Source organism: Nematolebias whitei, chromosome 10, assembly GCF_014905685.2.
Source record: "Nematolebias whitei isolate Nwh7 chromosome 10, NemWhi1, whole genome shotgun sequence".
In the NCBI taxonomy this organism is placed as follows: Eukaryota; Metazoa; Chordata; class Actinopteri; order Cyprinodontiformes; family Rivulidae; genus Nematolebias; species Nematolebias whitei.
The window spans coordinates 13614632-13636057 of record NC_056507.1 but is presented as its reverse complement, the minus strand read 5'-3'; the positions used below and the strand labels follow the sequence as shown (position 1 = coordinate 13636057).

General features: G+C 39.5%; 2 protein-coding genes across 2 annotated transcripts in view; both read right to left on the bottom strand.

The window, feature by feature from the left end:
• Positions 1-144: 144 nt before the first annotated feature.
• prmt7 (protein arginine methyltransferase 7) lies at positions 145-12277 on the bottom strand. Its single transcript, XM_037683379.1, has 17 exons — positions 12037-12277; positions 11534-11570; positions 11099-11248; positions 10202-10310; positions 8828-8940; positions 8330-8559; positions 8068-8248; positions 5588-5715; positions 5325-5463; positions 5173-5256; positions 5038-5085; positions 3792-3881; positions 3309-3470; positions 1917-1991; positions 1411-1571; positions 1091-1187; positions 145-773 (listed from the first exon to the last, which is right to left on the bottom strand). The coding sequence occupies exons 1-17, from the start codon at positions 12126-12128 to the stop codon at positions 606-608; spliced, it is 2064 nt and encodes a 687-aa protein (XP_037539307.1). The 5' UTR covers positions 12129-12277; the 3' UTR covers positions 145-605.
• A 4292-nt stretch (positions 12278-16569) lies between these two features.
• exoc3l1 (exocyst complex component 3-like 1) overlaps positions 16570-21426 on the bottom strand; it is a 19133-nt gene continuing 14276 nt past the window's right edge. Inside the window, exons 10-15 of the mRNA XM_037682664.1 lie at positions 19790-19890; positions 19591-19707; positions 19001-19271; positions 18636-18791; positions 17865-17998; positions 16570-16756 (exon numbers count right to left, since the gene is read on the bottom strand). Of these exons, the coding sequence (XP_037538592.1) occupies positions 16570-16756; positions 17865-17998; positions 18636-18791; positions 19001-19271; positions 19591-19707; positions 19790-19890 (966 nt within the window). The remainder of the gene's footprint in view (positions 16757-17864; positions 17999-18635; positions 18792-19000; positions 19272-19590; positions 19708-19789; positions 19891-21426) is intronic.

Genomic DNA, 21426 nt, shown 5'->3' with positions numbered 1-21426 from the left:
TCAAAACGTCTTCTGTATTTAACAGTTTAAATTATTTTACTCTAGGGTAACCATATTTAACAAATCCCCAAATAATTCAGGGAAACAAGTTAAACAAAATGGCATCCAAGCAAAATGCGTCTTAATGTTCATTCAATTGGTCAGACGTTTAAACTGGTTGTTCCAAGGACGTAAACATTTTTAAATTGGGCTGCACAACACAAACATTTCAAATATTGATGTATAAAATGTGGTTTATCAAAAGCTGCAAAAAGTTCATCTTGTTGCTGTTGTCATTTTGTGCAGCTTCTCGTGCGAAGCTGTGACAAACTGAACTATAGAAGAGATAAACTAGAAATGCACAATTTGAACCAGAATCCATAAAATCAGCCAAGACTAAACAAATGTAAAACAAAACACTGCAACAACGTTTGGTTTTACTTGACAGATTTTCTGTAAATTCAGGATAACTGTTTATCTCTGACACACACAAACCCTGAGAATTAGTCTTGTAAGATGTTTTCAGATGATGCATCGTAAAAAGGCAAACTGTAACTTCAGTCATTGTAGCAATAATGAGAACAATCGTTAAATATCCACAAAAACTGTGCTGAAGTAACACTTCTTCAGTCGCTGACAGATGTACACTGACTGAAGTCCATCTTAATGTCTCCTAAACTGGGTTCAAAGGTGAAGCTGTAAGATACGGCAGTCCTGCCGTCACCTGAACTCTCCCACGGCGACCTGAAGAAATAAACTCCCTGCTTCCTGTGTCGAGTCCACTCGCAGTCACCCTGCAGGAAAAACACAACAAACCCAGATTTCATACAGCAAGATTTTTAGATACAACTCTTAACACTTGAGTTGTTATTGAATGTGTAAAAAAAATCTAAATGAGAAGTAAATGTGTAAAATCAGTGGTTCCTACTCTGCTGGAATGTAGGGGTCGCATTTACATAATAAATATTAATGTTGTGCAAAATACACATTTTCTTAAAGACGTGCCCTGTTAATTTGAGGACCACTGGGTTTGACAGATTGAAACTACAAATGATTAATTAACCAAAGAGGGAAAGAAAAGCAGAGAAATTCTCTGAATGAAGCTTGTTACCTGCTCAGTGATTGGTCGAGTCAGACCTGCGCTGACAGTGATGTCATCAGTTAGATGCATTTCCATCCATAAGGCGACGCCGTGGCACCGACCGTTCCTAAAACGGGAAGAAAAATCAAACTAGAATCAAATAATTTAAAATCGGCAATTAAAATGGGCCTTTTTTGTCTGAAAATGTACCTTGCATTATAAATATTTAACTGAAATGGTAAATAAAACTATAAAATGTGACTTCATAAGAAAAAACATCTCATTCCTCACATTATTTCAATAGTGTAAAATCAGGACTACAGTGTTAAGTAGAATGGAAGTGAATGTACCTTATGAAAGGCAGCGAGCCCTGGCTGCTGATTGGCTGCTGAGGGACGCACCGTGTGAAGTCAAAGGTCATGACAGCAGCGGACTGAGTGAGAGCTCGACATGGGTACTCCCACAAGGGGTGGGGCTCCGCCTCACGAGACTCGCGGAAGTCCAGAGACCGCTGCGGAGACACAAGTGGCCGTTAACGACTTTTTTTGCTCGATAAACAGCCGAGTTGGAGTTCAGGCCCACCAGACCCCGACTCCTGAGAGTTCGGCTGAAGCTCGTCTTCTCACACCACGTTTGCTCATTTTTCCAACAAAATGATTGAAAAAGCTGAAGTGGCACCTTGTACTGAATAGTTCTGACATTTTATATTAGAAATTCAACAAATATAAATACATTATTTTCATTTTTACATTCAAAGTTCAAAATAAACTAACCAAATACTACAAAATTAGCGCCAACAAATTAGATTTTATTGGATGAAAAACCTTGTAGACATTTTCAGATTTTAAAACGTTACCTGGACCATTTCATCCATGGGGGTGACGTCGAAGCCCTCACATGTTCCACACGGAGCTCTTATCCTCCACAAATCCTAACCACCCCGCAGTAAAGACAAAACAATGATTACCTTTAAATCTTTGTATAAAAACACAAGAATCTGAATATTTTTGAAGCACGTTTCTTTTAACCGATGAAAAGGCAAACTGCGGGAGTCTATTCTAGATGTTGAAAAGCGATATTTATTTAGAAAACCATAAAAATACATGAATTTTTAATGTATCGTGAAAAGTTTTAATTTAATTTATACTATCGATGACTTTTAACAGAACAATAAATTTAGTCGTTTTTGCTGTTGCATGACGTAAAACAGTGATTAGAAAACTTGGACCTTATTTTTTTATGTGTGGTTATTTACATTGTGCAGTAGTCCCATGCTACTTCGCGGTTCGACTTTTGTGGACTCGTTCTTTCGTGGTTTTTCAAAGTGAGATTGTATACGACAAAAAAAAAAAAAGAAGATTGCACACGACACGATTGTCAACTTTAATACGGGATACGGTAAAAATTTAACGAAAAAAATACTTCAGACAGGCGCCATTTTGTAATTTTCTCTCAATAAGCTGTCTCGCCAGTCAAAAGAATTACATTACCCAGAAGCCAACAGTGCTTCTGACCGCCGCTTTCTGTTGAAATGGAGGGAAAGTTTTGATCCGATCCGAAAAAGTTCGGTCCTTATTCGTAGTGACTGGCGCTCAGTGGATGCAGAGAGCTGTGGAGAACCGACCGGGAATTGGACATCAGTCAATCTGAGTGCTGCTTGCAGGCCCATGAGGCCTCTTGAGTGGGAAGGTGTTGCTTGGAGATCCGGTGTCTTCTCCAGATCTCACCGGGACTCTTTTCATCCGGAGCCCTCTGGATTACTTGGACTCGATCGGGACCACTGTGCGGTTTTGTGCTGGCTCTACAAAGGTCCAGCTCTCTCTAAAAGCATCTGGTGCTCAAGGACTGTAGAGCCGATCAGAACCGGACCAGAACCGGCTGGCGAATACCCATATAAAATTTTGCAGTACGTAGCTATAGTGTACATACTGGTATGTGTATGTTGTTAAAATTACATAGGTTTAAGAGTTTAGAACATTGGGGGCTTCGTCGCTGCAGGGTAGGTCTGCCAAACCAGAACCGAGCCGGAACGGACCCGAGCTGCTGTTCTGTAGAGCTGGTAAGTAAAAAAGTAAAGTAAAAGACTTGATATGGGTCCTGAGAATTTCCCCTTGTTCCTCCAAATCACTCTGACTGCTCTCTACTGCAGGTAAGATATTGACTATTTCAATATCTCATATAACCCTAGTTCAAAATACAAACTGTTTAAAACACAGCATTTGATTTAGGTTGATCAGGACTATCTGACCTGGAACTCCACAGCCACCATGTGCAGCGAGGCCGAGCAGGGCAGGATGGTGACGCTGGGTCGCAGAAGACCCGCCACAGCGGTGCGACGGTACCAGAAAGACAGGGAGTGCCACGGCAGGAGGCTGGAGCTAAAGAACGGCTCCCCCATAAGGATGGAGATCTTTAAAAGATGGTGACATTTATTTACACTAAAATATTAAAACATGCAAGATACACTTGATAAACATGTTACATTTAACCAGCTTGTCAGGTTTTCAGTCCTCCTGACCACTAAACCCAGATTTTTTTTTAATTTTTTAGGCTGAAATATGAATCATTCAGGGATAAAAAGGCTCCTAAACTCAAGGGATGTTTACTCTGTGGAAGCCAAGTATAGACATTGCACAGCTCTGTAAAAGATAAAACCATGTTACTGTTCTAGCATGAGTTTGACCCCCCACCCCCCTTCGTTATATCTGCACAGACACAAAGATGAAGGCACCTGTTCTTCTCCCACATCCTGACTGCTCAGCTGCTCAGGTCTGATTTCCAGCAGTTCAACTCCTCCTGTCATGGAGTTCGCTTCCAACACCTGCACAGAAAAATGTGCTAAATCAGTAAAGATTCTTCATTAGAACCAAGTTCCACTTCAGATTTATCAAACCTGGATTTTACCAAACTTCACTAATCCATTTATCTTTCATAAACCTTCACTTAAATCTGATTTATTCATAACAGATGTTAATCTGTCTTGAGGCCTTAACCAGGATCACTCCAAGAGCTTTTTATAATAAAACAGCAAATGACAATTTTTTTCTTATTCTGGAAGAAGCACGTGCTTTCTTCATTAAACTGTAATTATAATTTTAAAATCTAAAACTATGTGCTTGAAAACTGAAGCCAGCCATGTTGCATTAAACCTGCATTCTCTCTCAAATCCTGCAGGGGGCGCTCTCCATTGGCGTTTGCTTTAATTTAGGACAGTCAGTCCTATTTTGTTCAAAATAATGATAAACCAGGATCAATTAAAAGACAGCTCTACCTCCTAACAAAAATAAATAAATAAAAGTTTATAATCCTTACCAACAAGATAACCATCATTTACTTGTTTATATTGTCTTCTGATTGTTTTAGGCAATCTGATTCTGCATAATTAGTGGATATTTTAATCAAAACATCCAGTTAATTTCAGAGTGTGCCATTACTTTTAGTATTTATAACTTTTATACTTTTTAAATAATTCAACCTTATTTAAATAATTTAGCCATATTTACAAAAATGTTCCCAATAGAAATACATTAACATTTTTTTTTCCCTTCAAAAACATGCTTTATTTTTGTCGGGGGGTTTGCACTTATTTTATCTATTTGGTACAGTCTTCCTAATTGTATCTTTTAGCTATGGTTTTGCTAATTTTAGTGTTTAGCTACGATTTTGCTACATCTAGCTTTAAGCTACTGTTTTTCTAATTGAAGCTGTTAGTCTTGGTTTTGTAATTTTCAGCTTTAAAAACTGTTTTTCTAATTTAAACTTTTAAGTTAAGAGTTTGTAGCTGTTAAGTATGGTTTTCTTAATTGAAGCGTGGAATTGGTTTAGCAAATTTTAGCTTTTAGCTACTGTTTACTGATTTGAGCACCTGTTCTGCTTGTTTTAATTTGAGTAGTTTAAGTAAATGTTCAGCTCCCAGTATTCGCTCTTAGTTTAAAAGTTGTACATTTCTTAAAGTGAATTGAATTCTCCAGGTTTACCTGCTCAATAACTTTTTTAGACATTCTGGAGTTTTCCAAGCTGAAAACCTGAGATGAAAACAAAAAGCACAAGAAGAAAAATCCGTAAAGGAGTCGTTTTGAGTTTGAGAAACATTGTGTGTGAAATCAGAGGACCTTCTTAGCTCCCAGCATGCGAGCGAACACAGGAAGCAGACTTCCATCACTGACGGACAGACACACACTGTCCTCGCTCAGAACCTGGACACGACACCACGCATCAAATAAACAATCACGTAAACTTGGTCATGATGTCGATCCTCGCTTACGTTGCGAAGAGCGCTGACGTAGCTCTCTGTTCGCCGTCTGTCGTTGAGTTCACCGAATCGGGGCCGAGTCCAAACCAGGTGAGCCTGACAGGTGCAACAAGGTCGAGAGGGAGGAGACTCAGACTGCACTTCTTTCTGACTGAAACGTACAGAGCATTTCAAGGATCAGCTGAGCTATTGTGGACGATTATGTTAAATAAAAAGGAGAAGGTCTGATTGAACAGAAAGGGAAGAATATAAAATATTAATAATTCAAAATATACCTGAGAGACTGCAGGCTGTACCACAGACTGTAGTCGTCATGGCAGACCGTCAGGCTGAGCTCGTCTCCTGGAGCCACCTGGCTTTCAACAGGCAGGAAGTAAACACTCTGCATCCAGTGATCCCGCCACTAAACAAGACATGTTTAGATTTACAAACATGACCTGAGCTTGACCTCCACGACCAGAGTGAATGCTGAAACCTGTTGAAGCTAAAACTCAAATGTCAGTAAAATGAGCAGAACAAAGCTAAAATTAGAACAACGGAAGCTAAAGCTAGTAAAACAGTAGCTAAAACTAAAAACCGGATTCCAAAAAAGTTGGGACACTAAACAAATTGTGAATAAAAACTGAATGCAATGATGTGGAGGTGCCAACATCTAACATTTTATTCAGAATAGAACACAAATCACAGATCAAAAGTTTAAACTGAGAGAATGTATCATTTTAAGGGAAAAATCTGTTGTTTCCAAATTTCATGGCGTCAACAAATCCCAAAAAAGTTGGGACAAGTCCATTTTTACCACTGCGTGACATCTCCCCTTCTTCTTACAACACTCAACAGACGTCTGGGGACAGAGGAGACCAGTTTCTCAAGTTTAGAAATAGGAATGCTCTCCCATTCATGTCTAATACAGGCCTCTAACTGTTCAATCGTCTTGGGCCTTCTTTGTCGCACCTTCCTCTTTATGATGCGCCAAATGTTCTCTGTAGGTGAAAGATCTGGACTGCAGCTGGCCATTTCAGCACCTGGATCCTTCTCCTACGTAGCCATGATGTTGTGATTGCTGCAGAATGTGGTCTGGCATTATCGTGTTGAAAAATGCAGGGTCTTCCCTGAAAGAGATGACGTCTAGATGGGAGCATATGTTGTTCTAGAACCTGAACATAGTTCTCTGCATTAATGGTGCCTTTCCAGACATGCAAGCTGCCCATGCCACAAGCGCTCATGCAACCCCATACCATCAGTGATGCAGGCTTCTGAACGGAGCGTTGATAACAACTTGGGCTATCCTTGTCCTCTCTGGTCCAGATGACATGGCGTCCCAGTGTTCCATAAAGAACTTCAAATCGTGACTCATCTGACCACGGAACAGTCTTCCATTTTGCCACACTCCATTTTAAATGACCCCTGGCCCAGTGCAAACGTCTGAGCTTGTGGAGCTTGCTTGCTTCCTCTTTGCACTGTAGAGTTTCAGCTGGCAACGGTGGATGGCACGGTGGATTGTGTTCACTGACAATGCTTTCTGGAAGTATTCCTGAGCCCATTCTGTTATTTCCTTGACAGTGGCATTCCTGTTTGAGGAGCAGTGACGTTTAAGGGCCCGGAGATCACGAGCATCCAGTAGAGTTTTACGGCCTTGACCCTTACGCACAGCGATAGTTCCAGATTCTCTGAATCTTTTGATGATGTTATGCACGAGTAATGATGATAACTTAAAAGTCTTTGCTATTTTACGCTGGGTAACACCATTCTGGTATTGCTGCACTATCTTTCTGTGCAACAATGGTGGAATTGGTGATCCTCTTACCATCTTGGCTTCTGAGAGACACTGACACTCTGAGAAGCTCTTTTTATACCAAATCATGTTGCCAATTGACCTAATTAGTGTTAATTGGTCTTCCAGCTATTCGTTATATGCTCAATTTCCTTTTTCCAGACACTTATTGCTACTTGTCCCAACTTTTTTGGGATTTGTTGACACTGTGAAATTTTGAATCAACATATTTTTCCTTTAAAATGTTACATTTACTCAGATTAAACTTTTGATCTGTCATCTATGTTATATTACGAATAAAATATTGACATTTGCCATCTCTACATCATTGCATTCAGTTTTTATTCACAATTTGTTTAGTGTCCCAACTTTTTTGGAATCCGGTTTGTAAAATCAGCGCAAAACAGTCGCTAAAACTTAAATTGAGCACATTAGCTCATTAAGATTTACAAAACACTAGCTATAAAAAAAACCCCAGCAACTAAATCTAAAATTTAACTTGCTTTCATTTCAATAAAATCAAATAAGTTAAATGTTTTTAAACAGTTTGAACTTCACTAAATCACACTCTCTAAGTTTCACAGTTAAAATAGATCCATTTCATGAATGACCACGACCGATTCTCTTTGAGACAAATTTTAGGTTTTAAAAACGAAATAACTGTCGGAGCCTGATATATTCTGGTAGTTCGTTCCATAAACGCGTTTCCTTTCATTGTCACTTTTCGCCCAAGTTCGAATCTGTCTCGCTACAACAGTCTCCTCTAGTCTGAGATCTGGTGTTTATTCAGGTTTTATTCTTCTGGTAATTGGTGAATATTTATTAACCAATTAGATAAAGGGTTTTAGATTAGACAGAAGAACTTTTATTGTCATTGCACCATGAAATTACATATTGGCTTCACTCCATTTCAACATATAGGAGTAAAGAAATAGAGTACAGCTGAAAAGGAGATGTTTCCTGACACTCGGATCAGTAACTCACTGGGGCCATCGTTGGCTGTGGGTACATCCAGCTGGGAGCCATGGTGCATACAATGGTTCCACTTGGATCCATGTCGAGGTCCCACCAGGACAGGACCACCTGAGCCCGACCTCCAGACTGAGCCACAAACTTGGAGGAGTGGGACTGAGAGGCGCTGCTTACTGGTTTGCTGAAGTCTACACTGGAAATGATGGAGTTGAAAGAATGACTGATGACTGCAGAGAGAAAACGATGGAGCAGGACGGGCTGCAGCTTCTTTTACCTGAACATGGTGCAGAGAGGACTCAGAGGGGTGAAGCACGCGGGAGGAACCTGGCTCAGCTGGATGTCACACACAGAATGAGCCCCGGCGCAGTGGCCGATGGCGGGCGGTGGAACTAAACGAGCCCCCTCCACCTCCATCGACTGCAGCTGCGCCCAGCTCCACAGCAGCTCCGACTCCACCAGCTGAGCGTAGACAGTGGCCCGGTGAGGGACCGCCTCACAACCCTCCTGCAGGGAGGAGTCACAGCAAAAACAAAAAAAAAAACCTAAGTACTTTAAAAAAGATCAGAAAACCCAGTGCCTACATAAAAATAATAATTTTATATATATATATATTCTGTTGTAACTTGGTGCTATATAAATAAACCGAATTGAATCTCCAGACTAACACCATCATTTAAGCACACTAAGTTTTTGTGTTTTCAGTTTTCAGACACGTGAGCAGTGAGAACATGACAGACATGTTTAAGTGAAAGTTCAGGATTACAACACAAACCTGGACCAGGTTTTGGTGAGCATGCTCATAACTGGGCAGAGCTCCTTCACCGATCAGCTCCGTGTCGAACAGCTCTGTGATCAATAAATTGGCCTTTTCCTGCATATCTCCATCTGTTGAAACAAGACACAAATCATTCTTTTACAATATATAATCATGTTTAAAACTAAAGTTACAGGATTGTTTTACATTAATAGAGCCAAACACAGAACAGGAGATGAATTGCAAATGATTCTGAAAATATGCATTTTATTGCAAGTACTTGCTGCAATGTCATGAATTATTATTTTTTTTTAATCATTAAAAAAACTAAATGTGTACATTTTTTATATCAATGGTTAACGTGTGCTTAAGATAAAATCAGAATGGCTGCCAACAACCACGATTATTTGTTTACAAAAAGAAACAGCTGACGTCAATTATGTCAGAAACCGGAGAAGACTTGAGGCATCGAGAAGTCAGTTTGGATGTACAAGTACATACTTACGCTCTGACTGCTTCAGCAAAGTATTCGGATAAAAGAGCTTTGAGTGCAGAGCCACATTTCAGAAACTCATAGCAACAGATCTAGAAAACAATCAGAGTAAACTCAAACTTCTCTGTTTGACAGAGGTTCGAGTTACCTTTCAATGTTTGATGTTAGAGACTGCGACGAGTCCTTTAAGCATAAGAACGATGAAATAATTATTCATAATAAAAAGATCAGATTAACTATGTTCTACTTTTTTTTCTCTTTAATTTATTGAACACATTTTGGAGCTGGAGGATGCAGCTGAAACTGGTTATTTTACAGACTGAGTATTAACCAGCTCTTTGTGTATGTGTGTACTTGGTTTTGTTACTTTTTTAGGGCATGTTCTGGTATAAGCACCCACCTATTCAGGACCAGTTGTCCTTTTTGGGACCAAATGCCGGTCCTAATATGGCAGAATGCCATTTTTGAGTTAGGGGTTCGATTAAAGACTAATATGTGAATTGAGTTTAGGCTTAGGTATGTAATGATAAGGTTAAGTTTAAAGTAAGAGTTAGGCTATAGAAGTAACTGGAAATGAATGGAAGTCAATACAAGGTACTAATAAGGAGTGGAATACAAATGTGTGTGTGTGTATATGTGTGTGTGCATTTTTGCTTCAGGTTAACTTGTAGAGACCAATTTTACAAAAAATCATGCATTGTGGGAACAACTGCTCTTTATGGGGACCAAAGCCAGGTCCCCATAAGGAGAAGTCTTGTTGGGGGGTTAGGTTTAGGACTAGGACTAAGGTGTGAATTGTTAGGTTTAGGGTAAGGGTCAAGGTTAGCCTTTAGAAAATGAATGGAAGTCAATGCAAAGTCCCCAAAAAGTACATTTATTTGTGTGTGTGTGTGTATGACCTGGTCCTACGGTCACGTCTGTTGAGTGTTTGTTAATTATCTTGATCTTGTCAGAGAATCCATTTTTCTGGATGATGCACTGAGCTGCTTCAGCCATTGGTTTAAAAACCTAAGAAATCAACATTTAACACTTTTAAATAATATATAAAACAAAAACAACAAAGAAGAAACATTAAACATTTTCTCAAAGGTCAGAATTTGTAGCTTTTTCTTATCTTGTGATAAGAACCTGAATATTTTTGACTTGTACTGATTGTTCAGGTTGAGATGTTGTGATTTCTTTGTTTTCCATTCTTAGATCTTCATGTTATAATCATGCATTATTGAAAATGAACGTTAGCTGCAAGTTGAATTCAGTTTCATAAGAAAATCCATCCATCATCTTTACCCGCTTCTTCCCTTTTTGGGTCACGGGGGCCACTGGTGCCCAATTCCAGCAGTCACTGTATGAGAGGCGGGGGACACCCTGGACAGGTCTCCAGTCCATCACAGGGACACATACAGAGACAACCATTCACACTCTCACTCACACCTAGGGGCAATTTATGCAATGCATGTTTTTGGTGTGTGGGAGGAAACCGTAGTACACGGAAGAAACCTACGAATGCACAGACAGAACATGCAAACTCCACCCAGAAAGGCTCCAGGCCGGGATTTGAACCAGGGCGACCTGCTCGCTGAGAGGTGGCAGCTCTACCAACTGCGCCACCGTGCTGCTCTTCGTGAAAATAGTTACCAAATTCACAACAACTTGTGTTTTAGTAGCAGCCATCAGATCAAACTGATGTCAAATATAAATAACAGTTTTACACAGGACTCAAATTTTTAATAGATACTTTTGTACATGTTCTAAGTCCAGAAGTTAGTTGGAGACACGCACACAGGGTGTTTATGTACCTCCACAGCATAGCTGAAGTCTGCGCCAGCAGTGATGGCCATCATGGACAACAGGCCGGTTCCGGTCCCGATGTCCAGGACAACGACCCGCTCGTCTCGAGCCTTCAGTCGGGCTACGGCAGCCCGGATGCCCTGATAGTACTTCTCATTCTGAAAGACAGAAGTTTTCAGTTCTGGTGAAAAATATGAACAAAGTTGATAAAACGAAGGTCCGGAGCTAAGTTTTAACTCAACAATATCAAAACAAAAACCCTAAAAATCTAATCTAAAATCTAAAATTAACTTACTATCACAATTAGTTGCCGTCGTGTTTAGTTCAGATAAAAGCTGAGCTTTGCTGCATTATTTTATCAAAGTGAAAACAGTATTCTGTGTAATAAATAATGCTTGAAACTAACTTCAGCAGTGATTAAAATGCTTTAACAGAGGTCTCACCCTGTCATGATCGTGCAGCATGTCAGCATAGCATGACCTGAAACACACACACACACACACACACACAAACATATCAAATTAGAGCTTCATTTCTGCATAGAATTATTAAAAATACCAGCAAATATGAATAAAAATGTGCAAAAAGCATGACTTTTAAATCTTCAACTATTCAGTCAGGACACAAATTAAAAGATGAAACTAGATTACTTTTTTAAAAAGCTCGTGTCAAGTTTGTATTTCATCTCACTGAAGTAATAATTTTAGTCTTAATTCATTTTATATATTTGAGAGAAAGGAGGATATTTAATTTTGATACATTCTCGTTTTATTATTTGTAGCCAACGCTTTCAAACATAAAAACACTTGTTTAAACACTGTGCTTAAACTTTAAATATTGTGTTTCTGGCCTTGTTTTCCATAAATTGCATGTAATCTAAAGCAGATTAATAATTAATAACCAGATGCTGTTTAATTGGGCGCATTATCTGCTGGCTCGGCTCTACCTGGCTATCTCCTGGTGGTAGTCTTCCTCGCTCTCCACCCAGTCCAGAGCTCCGCTGGTCGGGTTTGTTCTCCCGCAGAAAGTCTTCATCATCTCGACAGATCCCCGCTCGGGTGTCCGGACTGAAGGAAAATAAAGGGTAAAAAAACAAAAAGTTCTCCTGGACTGCTTTCTGGTAAAAATAACAGGATTACAGACACAACGTTGGGTTGAAGACCGCCATATTGCTTGATGACGTCACGATCAATTCTTCTTCTTCTGCTAGTTGGGTGCCAAAACAAAAACAAAAAAAAACCCTGTAGATGTGCATTACCGCCACCAAATGGTGTGGAGTGTGTTTCATCAGTCTGTATGTATGAATAAACTATGTATATGTACAGTATAGATCAAATTATATTAATTTTGTTTTCTTAAAATATCTAATCATAAGTTGTATGTTTGCTCCTCAAGTTACGTTGTACCGCCCTAGATTTTACTGGAAGCAACAGTAGACATGACACTAATGAAAAAGGACAGGACATACATTATAGATTCACATACAGTACAGACATATATAAACAATTATTATCAGTACATTCAAATTTATACAGACGCATAAAAAACTATTAAAAAAATAGTTATAGCTTCTTTAATAGTCCTGGAATTTCAAATAAAGGTAGGACAACGAATCACCAACGGCTTATCGGTGTACACGGGAGAAATGTTAACAGTACAGTGGGTGGAAGAAGTACAACTATTAAAAAGTTCAGATTCAAGTTCTGCATTATTGAGTTTAAACACAATCATTGAGACAGCTGGTCAGGCATTTTATTAGAATACTCCACACATTATTCAGAATACAAAGGATGGGATTAACAGTGGCATTTTTATGGGTGCCAGCACACATTGGAATCCAAGGAAATGAAATGGCAGATAAGAAGGCAACTCCAAATCATATTAACTTCACAGTACATACAAATCAGAGGAAACAATGTATCACCAAACAAAAACTGAAGGAGGAATGAAAAAAGATGGGATGGAGAAAGAAAACGAAGACGGTTTTAGCTGATCAAAAAGACAGTAGGAGAAACGAGAACTGGAAGAAGGAGCAGAAAGGAGGAAAGATTAATAACAAGATTAAAATATGGACATACATGACTCAGTAAGCACAATACAGAAAAATGTGAGCACTGCTGACAGGATGAAACAATACATGTACTAGAATATCAGAAATATGAGCAAGAACAAAGAGGTATTTGAAAAAACAAAAGAAAAGTGGATTTGAACTAATTTCTAAACTGCATATTTGAAATTCTTCTGTTTTATTTCTTATGACCCATCCAAAACATCTTGTTTGTCTTTTTTCTTTTTCTCAGCATTGATTTATCACATATTGGATGATCTAGGTTATTGCTTTGTAAATTTATCCATTGATTTATTGCTAGTTGTTCTTTTTAGATCTAATGGCATTTATCCCATTTCTTCCTGTAGTGCTGCTGTTGGTGTGGTTCTGAATGCTCCTGTGCAGTCTTAATGCCTGATGTTGTATTGTATCTAATTTTTCAAGATGTTTTTGCTGCTGAACCATAATCACGATCCATTTTGGTCACGTGACCCCTCTTAAACCAACTAACAGGGAGCTGTAGTTTAGGGCTCATGCTCAAAATTAGCATTTTGTGAAGCTTTGTGATCTAAATCAGGGGTATCCACTTTTTCAGTATGCGAGCTACTTGTAAAACGACCAAGTCAAAGTGATCTACCTACTATAAAAATACAAAACATATACTTATTTATAAACATATTAAGTATTCTTTATGTCTATAATATAGTATATTGATTGCATAACTGCATTAACCTATATTGTGCAGTACAACTCTGTTAATTTTTTTATCATACTTTACTCTGATGACTTGCACTGAATGGAATCAGCCAGGGATGGGATGCACAGTCCGGACAGTAGCTGCTGACAGTCAGCCTCAAACTTCCAAAAGGTCACCAGTCATGGTGGAGCGATATTTGGACTTAATCTTCCTGTGGGAAAAGGCTGACTCACATAAATAAGTGGAGCTGAATAACACAGTCAAGGAGGTAAAATTTCCTCACGTTGGAGTACTTTTCCTCTGTGAGTAAATTCCAGAACTGTCCATGAGCCCTGGACTTGAGCTGAATGTCAGCTTGTAGTGTCAAAATCTCATCCTCCACTCCAGATAAACACCATCCGAACAAAAATGCACAGCTGGGCTGTGTCAGTCACATCCGTAAACTCACGAGAAACACTCGCAGTCCGTGATATCTTTCCAAGGTTGCTGGGTCAAATCCTCAGCCATGGCTTCACAAGAAAAATAAAAGCTTCTTCAAGAAAAGAAAAGCTTTGCAGAGACTGCACAGAAGTTTGTTGGAGTCAGCCTCCCCACCATCAGACATCTACACCTCCAGATTCAAGAAGAGGGCCACCTGCATCATGAAGGACTCCACTCACCCAGCACACAAACTTTTTGCCCCGCTCCCCTCAGGAAGGAGGTTAAGGAGCATTAAGTGTAGAACCACTAGACTGAGGAACAGCTTCTACCCTGAGGCTGTTAGACTCATGAATATCTAGAACAATTAATGTGAAAAATCACATCATGTTGCTGCTGATCAGTTTCATGTTGATGTGTTCATGCATGTTCATGTTGCTGTTCGACATGTTGTGCTATTAGTGCTTAATGTATTTTTAGTTGTGTTTCTTTGTTCATATCTTAGATCTTATTACTGTTTTTCATTTACATTTTATTATTGGATGTAACTGGGACCCTGTGTACACAAGCTCATTCCACCACATGTGGTGGAATGACAAAGAAACTCTGACTGACACAGCACCGTGTAACCGTACTTCTTGATACCTGAAGAGCTTTGAAGATTAAATTTCTGGTTTGGTTTTAAAGTCTCAGAACGAGTTCAACGAATACCTCCATCTTGGAAGGACTTCTTGGGCTTAACTATTAAGTGACTCACCTGGAATGATGCTTCGATAGCTGCCTTTGCTGTTGTGGTTAGCTGTACAAAAAAAATAAAATTATGCTGTCTGTATAACTGTGATGTTAGTTCCTTCACCTTTTTCTTTTTTGGCTCGCTTTTTGGAAGGAAGTCAGTGTTTGATAACATAAATGTCCTTTCATCATCTCTTTGCTCAGTTAAGTCACTCTGAGGATATGAGAAGATTTTTAATACTTGCACCGTCACGAGGAAGCTTTCACAGATGTACAAAAACCAAATGCTTTGAGCCTCGCCAGTGAGAATCTGCGCCAGTCAGAGGCAGGGAAAGCTGTTACCAGACAGAGGTGAGGTCTGGGATCCCTGTGCGCCCTAGAGAGCAGCTCTCTGCTCCACACAGAGAGCTGTGGTAGCTCGGTGGTCTGTGATTGCATCAGGAAGGGCATCCCGCGTAAAAATAATTGTCAAGTTTTCATGCAACATAGTTCGCTGTGGCTACTTCTGAAATTTATTTTAAATTAGCTGTGGTTAATTAGAGATGTAAAATCAGATGTAGCCATTCACAAAACCGTTAACTTCCTGTCTACAAGAAGGCGACAAATAAGTCCCTAAATGATTCAAAGCGTTGGTTAACGAGAAGAGTTCTGATCATAATGGGACTTTTTAAAATAATTGTGATTAAACAGATTATAAACCCATTTAACAGTCTACAAAACACTATTCTATGCCTAATTCAGTCCAACCTTTGCTTTGACTTTTTAAAATGACCTTTCTTACAAAAGGTCCACACCGGAAGTGTCAGCCAGCTGCAGTTCTGTAAGTGGCCACTAGAGGGCTACAAACCTCAAATATAAAATTAAGTCCATGCTCAATAATGCAATAAAAATATAAAATCTTAAACCATTCCACAAAGAAGGTTCATAGCTCAGTTTTTATGTAGTAAAGTTTACAGTGTGTATCTAAGGAATCATTCATAAAAAGACAAATCAGTACAAAATTAAATATAGCAGAAAACTCACAAATATAATAAATACATTTATCACATTAGAGGAAAGCATCCCATTTAAACAAGATTAAACTGGAGACAATTTAAAAAAAAGCATACTTTATAAAAGTGACTTTTAAAAGAGAACAATTATGAAATTAAAGATTTAGCAGCTGAAGTTACTCACATTTTCCTGCTGGATTATTTTTCCAGATAAACTTGTACATGTAAGTATTTCCATACGTCTATCAAACTGGAAAGGTTTGTTGAATTATCAGAGATTTTACACATGCGCAAACAAATTCTTTAAACAAATCTACATGTCTGATCAGCACAAGTAACAACAAAACCAAACCAACTCAAAAGAGAAGGTGTCGTGTAATGTTTTTGTAGTTGCTTACAGTTGTGTTAATAAATCTGCAGCATGAGAAACACAAAAAGCACAAATTAATTTAGACCTGTACCAGCAGGTCATCAACTTAGCCCTTTAAAAAAAATTGATCCATGATGGCCTCCTGCATTTAGTGATGCTTTGATGAAGACATTATTGCATCTTGCCATCCATGGACTCATCTGTAAAACATGTCCGGGTCCCTGTCACGCACACTTGGCTGTTGGCAGACAGAAGGCCAGGGTGGAGGGAGGCACCAGGATGTCAGTGAAGATGGGTCGGTATCCGACTGGAAGAGGGGGTGCACTCTGCTCCAGTAGGTCCAGTACGGCCCCTCGGATGTCCCTGGAGACATCGCCTCGGACGTCCATCAGCACAGTCACGTGCTCCTCGCTGAGGGATCGAAGAGAAAAGGACATACATTTCTAAAAAGTCAACGTTTTTAGTTAATACCAGATTTTAAAAGAGGGAAAATCAACTGCAGATTAATACCAAACTGTAACTTTATTTATTTAAAAATGTTAAATTAAAATAAGGAACCAGTCTGTGGAAAATAAAACACTCCAGATAACAGCTTTTAAAACCACACTCATCTTCTGTTAGACTTCATCAGTCTCAGTTGTTGAATAATTCTTTACAATGTTGTTTCGGTTGATCGAGTTTTGTAACTAAATTGTTTCTGCAGTTTTTGAAGGTCTGACCCAGCATTCAATGAGGTTCAGGTCTGGATTTTGATTGAACAACTGCAACATCTTTTCTTTGTATTTGTTTTAGGCCATGCTGCTGAGTTAGAGATTATTGTTTTGTTGCATCATGACCCGGTTTGGTCCAAGCTTCAGTTTTTGGACAGGATGGCCTCACATTTGACTCTAGAAGCCTTTGGTCTACAGGAGTTTCTGGTCGACTCAGTGATTCCCAAAGCATCGATTCTCCACCATTGTGCTGGACGGTTGCTTTGAGGTGTTCATGCTAAACGTCCTGCTGTGCATCAAACATGTCTTATTTGGTTTCATCTGTTTCAGAAGTCTTGTAGTTTGATGCAACACTGTTAACAGCTGATGCTTCGTTTGGCAATGAAAGGCAACCTGATTCTCAGACATGACGCGACTGAAACTGGTTCTGACTGGAAGAAGACAAATGAATACGTACGTGCAGTTATGAATCTTGGAGCAAACTGAGCCGAGCGCTGAACGTCGTCACATCTTATCATCAGACTCTTGTGCTTTATTTAAGGTTTTTACTAACACATGGTCTACCCTGGAAGAAACTTGACGGCACTTTCGGTAGCTGTGTTTGATTTTTTTCCTCTTGACAATAATCTTTCCCACTTTAGAAAAACTGAATCCATTAAGTTTGTTAACAGACAACAAGTCAGTTAGTCTGAGATAAAACACCATTAAACTGTGTACTGGTAAATCTCATCAATAAAACAAAACGACCCCCTCAGACACTCACACACACACAGTTTGTGGAAGAATATTTATGCACAGTTGATGGTTACCTGATGTCTGGATATTTAGCTGCAAGTCCAGAAACTTCCAGTGTGAGCATGCCGGGGTCTTTAAGCCGGATGAAGTCAGCCAGGATGGGGAGTAAAGCCAAAGGATTCACTTCAGGAACTGACCCCTCACCTTCCTGCACACTCACGCACACACACAGACATGCAGATCTGATGATATGACAATTACATATATCAAAACTTTTATTCAATACTTGAAGGCGTTTAATTAAATCACTGGGATTAAATCATAAAAAGGAGGTGGTTGCTGCCACAGTGAGCAAACTCACAAAAGATTTGGCAATTGTTTGATGCCCGATGCCCTTCCTGACACAACCTGGGCACGAGCCTGCAGGTTCATGATTATGAGACCCCCCCCCCCCCACACACACACACACATACACACACACATACACAGTTCACTTCTCTGTATTAATAAATTTACCAAAACAAAATGATTAAGACCACCAGCTGAAATGCAGCTCCAATCAACAACAGATGCAGCAGCGTGTTTTTGTTTATAATGGTAATAACATTTTTAAATAAGTGGATACATCAGCCCTTTGGCCACTGATTCTTCCCTCCATGTTTATATTTTACTTCTACTTTTAGAGTTGTTCAAAAGGTGTAATAAAATAAGACTCTCCGGTTATCATTTTAGTGCCTTGTCCCGCTGTCTGCTGTAGATACTTTTACAAAATGTGATACAGCAGAGTTGCAGTACATTATAAACTTGGCTAAAACATGATTAAATATTTGTAATGATATCCTCACCAGGCTGTGGAAGACGTCCCTGAGCTGCTGGTCATCCTGCAGCATCTGCTGAGCGAGCTGCTTCCTGTCCTCAGCGCTGCGACACACCAACTTCTTCTGCATCAACGCCCTGACGTACTCCACCACCATCAGCCACTGGGCCTCCTCCTGCAGGCGCTGCAGACACAGAAACATCACCGTTGTAAGTGTTTAACACAGGATTCTCCTCTGCATCTGCTAAAGATCCCGTCACACGGGGCAGAGGAATCCGTTTCACTCTGCAGAAAGTGGGGCTCATTTCTGCTTCTCAGACAAAATCAGATTGAATCAGATGGTTTTCCAGGTTTAAAGCTCAGTCTGAAATGCATTCTCTCTGAATCTCTGACCTGCCGGCAGGGCGTTCGAACTCGACCGTACAGTTCCAGGTGAAGCTCCAGGATGCTGCAGAGTTTGGGGATGGGATCTCCCTGGACCAGCCAGGGTCGAGTCAGCAGTCCTGGGAGGAAGGGCTGAAGGTCCAGCAGCAGGTGGTCCATCACCAGACGACACGCCCGCCGCACGGCCCGGTCCAGAGCTGCCAGAGGGTTGGGAGGAGTCCGAGAGAACCGACCCGCAGACCTGGAGGACTGCTGCTGCTGCAGGGTCTCCGTGGACTTTCTGTATCAGATACAAGACGACACACACTTTTTATTTATTTATTGTTAAAAACTATTTAGTGCCATGACAACACCCTAAGCTTATTTTAATTCAGCTTTATTTTATCATTTAAAAGGATATTAAAAGTGATTAATCATGAATATGAGCATTTTGTGCAGCCCCAAATTAAAGGAAGCCTCCAAAAAAACTGAGAATATGACACCAGAATACAGAAAATCATCTTCACCAGGATGCCTCAGAGCATGAACCTTCAAAGTATTAAAGATGGCCAGCGTGGATCAGGGAAGATGTCTGAACCAGAACTCTGACAGAATCTTACTTGAGGATGATGCAGTTGCTGATGGAAGCCAGCAGGTAGTGGAGGTAGAACTTGTTCTTGTTGTTGCTTGGATCTCTGCGATGATCTTTTCCAAAGTCAACCAGAGCCTCCCGAAACCTGAACGTTAAAGTTTATATTTATTTATACAGAACACAACGTGCTTTTAAGGCCAGACATCCAAACAAACTGCATCTCACACCTGTTTAAGAGGTTTTCCATCTCATACAGCCCCATCTGTATGGTTTGGTCTCGCAGGGATTCTTCGATCATCAGTGCAACCCGAGCGTTCTCCTCCAGCATCTAGCAGCCGACAAACATCCACATCAAGCAAACACTCAATGCAGGAGTTAGATGGAGAACGAGTAATTTTAAAGAAGTGGGAAAACATTTTGAAGAAGCAATAAGAACATAATGTGTTTACAAGCAGAAAATCCTGGGAGGGGACACTCAAAGGTCATTATTGTGATTATGATAAAACATGATCAGATTAGTGGCTTCATTCAATCTCTGTCTGATGAACGCCTGCAGTTATAAGATCTGGAACTACATTTGGTCTTACTAAACAATCTTATAGCATGGGACCTATAACCTAAAAAAAAAAAAAGGACATTATAACACTTTCTGTCCAACAAAATGATACATGCCAAAGGAAAACTGTAATCTAAAACATCTGCATTTATGCAGACTTTAATTTGACATTGATTGGCTCCCCCATTGTTGGATTAAATTATTAAACAAAAACAAATATTTTTCACTTGAACTCCAACTAAAGTTTAAAGAACTGTGCATTTAGGTGGTCAGCTCATGCTGAGGATTAAACAATTACAATTTGTTCATTGAATCTAAAAATCTGTAGTTAACTCTCCGCTTTGCTTTTGTATTGTGTTTTTTTTGTACTTTAAATGTTTTATGCAACTTTATTTGTTCTCATCAGCAAGAAACTATTTGAGAAACTATTTAAAAGCCCTGACAATAAAAAAGTGTCATGTTAAACTATTTTTATTTAATAAAAACTTTCTTTAACCATGTCAGATTAAAACAATGTGTTAAAATTTAACCATTGTTTAACACTAGAAGTGAGATCACATTAAAAAAAAAACTTAAACTGAACAGCAGACACCACTTTTAATAAATACAGCCACATGAAGAGCTGTATTTTAATTTGTTTATTAAAGTAAATAAAATCTGTGGTGTTGCTCTTTCCAGCTGTGCACCCCTGATGTTCACATTATGTAAACATCTTGCTTTTACCATCATGAATACAAAGAAGTGGGCTGACGAAGTCTGCAATGTATGGTTTGGGGATGAAAGATTTTAAAAATGTATATTTTAAAATCTTTCTGTAAAATTATCACCGTTTAAGAATGATTCAGTCAGATCGTTTGTTACTTCAAGACTACTGCAGCTCAGCGCTACCAGACTGACGCAAAAATCTCTAAATTCAGTTGATACAAAATCCAGCAAAAATCTCTACAATAAGAATCTCCATGACACTCATAAGTTTATCAAAGTGTCCTTGAACGCCACACTCATTCCTTCAGATTGTGTGTGTGTGTGTGTGTGTGTGCACGTGCTTGTTTCTGTTACTTTGTGAGGACTGTTTTTGAACACATACTACATTGTGAGGACCAAAGTCCGGTCCCCATAAGGTTCAAATGTCGTTGGTGGGTTAGGGGTTAGGTTTAGGACTAATGTGTGAATTGAGGATGGATTAGGCATGTACTGGTAATGGTTAGGCTTAGAGTTAGGTATGTACTGGTAATGGTTAGGTTTAGGGTTAGGCATGTACTGGTAATGGTTAGGCTTAGAGTTAGGTATGTACTGGTAATGGTTAGG

What these genes read in the sequence shown, in the direction of transcription:
- prmt7 (XM_037683379.1), bottom strand. Translation starts at nt 12,128, where the DNA reads ATGATGAAGACTTTCTGCGGGAGAACAAACCCGACCAGCGGAGCTCTG. An exon ending in AGACGTGACCGTAGGACCAG is followed by an intron (nt 8,941 to 10,201) that starts GTCATACACACA and finishes TTGTTTCAACAG; the next exon opens with ATGGAGATATGCAGGAAAAG. An exon ending in TGGTGGCTGTGGAGTTCCAG is followed by an intron (nt 1,992 to 3,308) that starts GTCAGATAGTCC and finishes CGGGGTGGTTAG; the next exon opens with GATTTGTGGAGGATAAGAGC.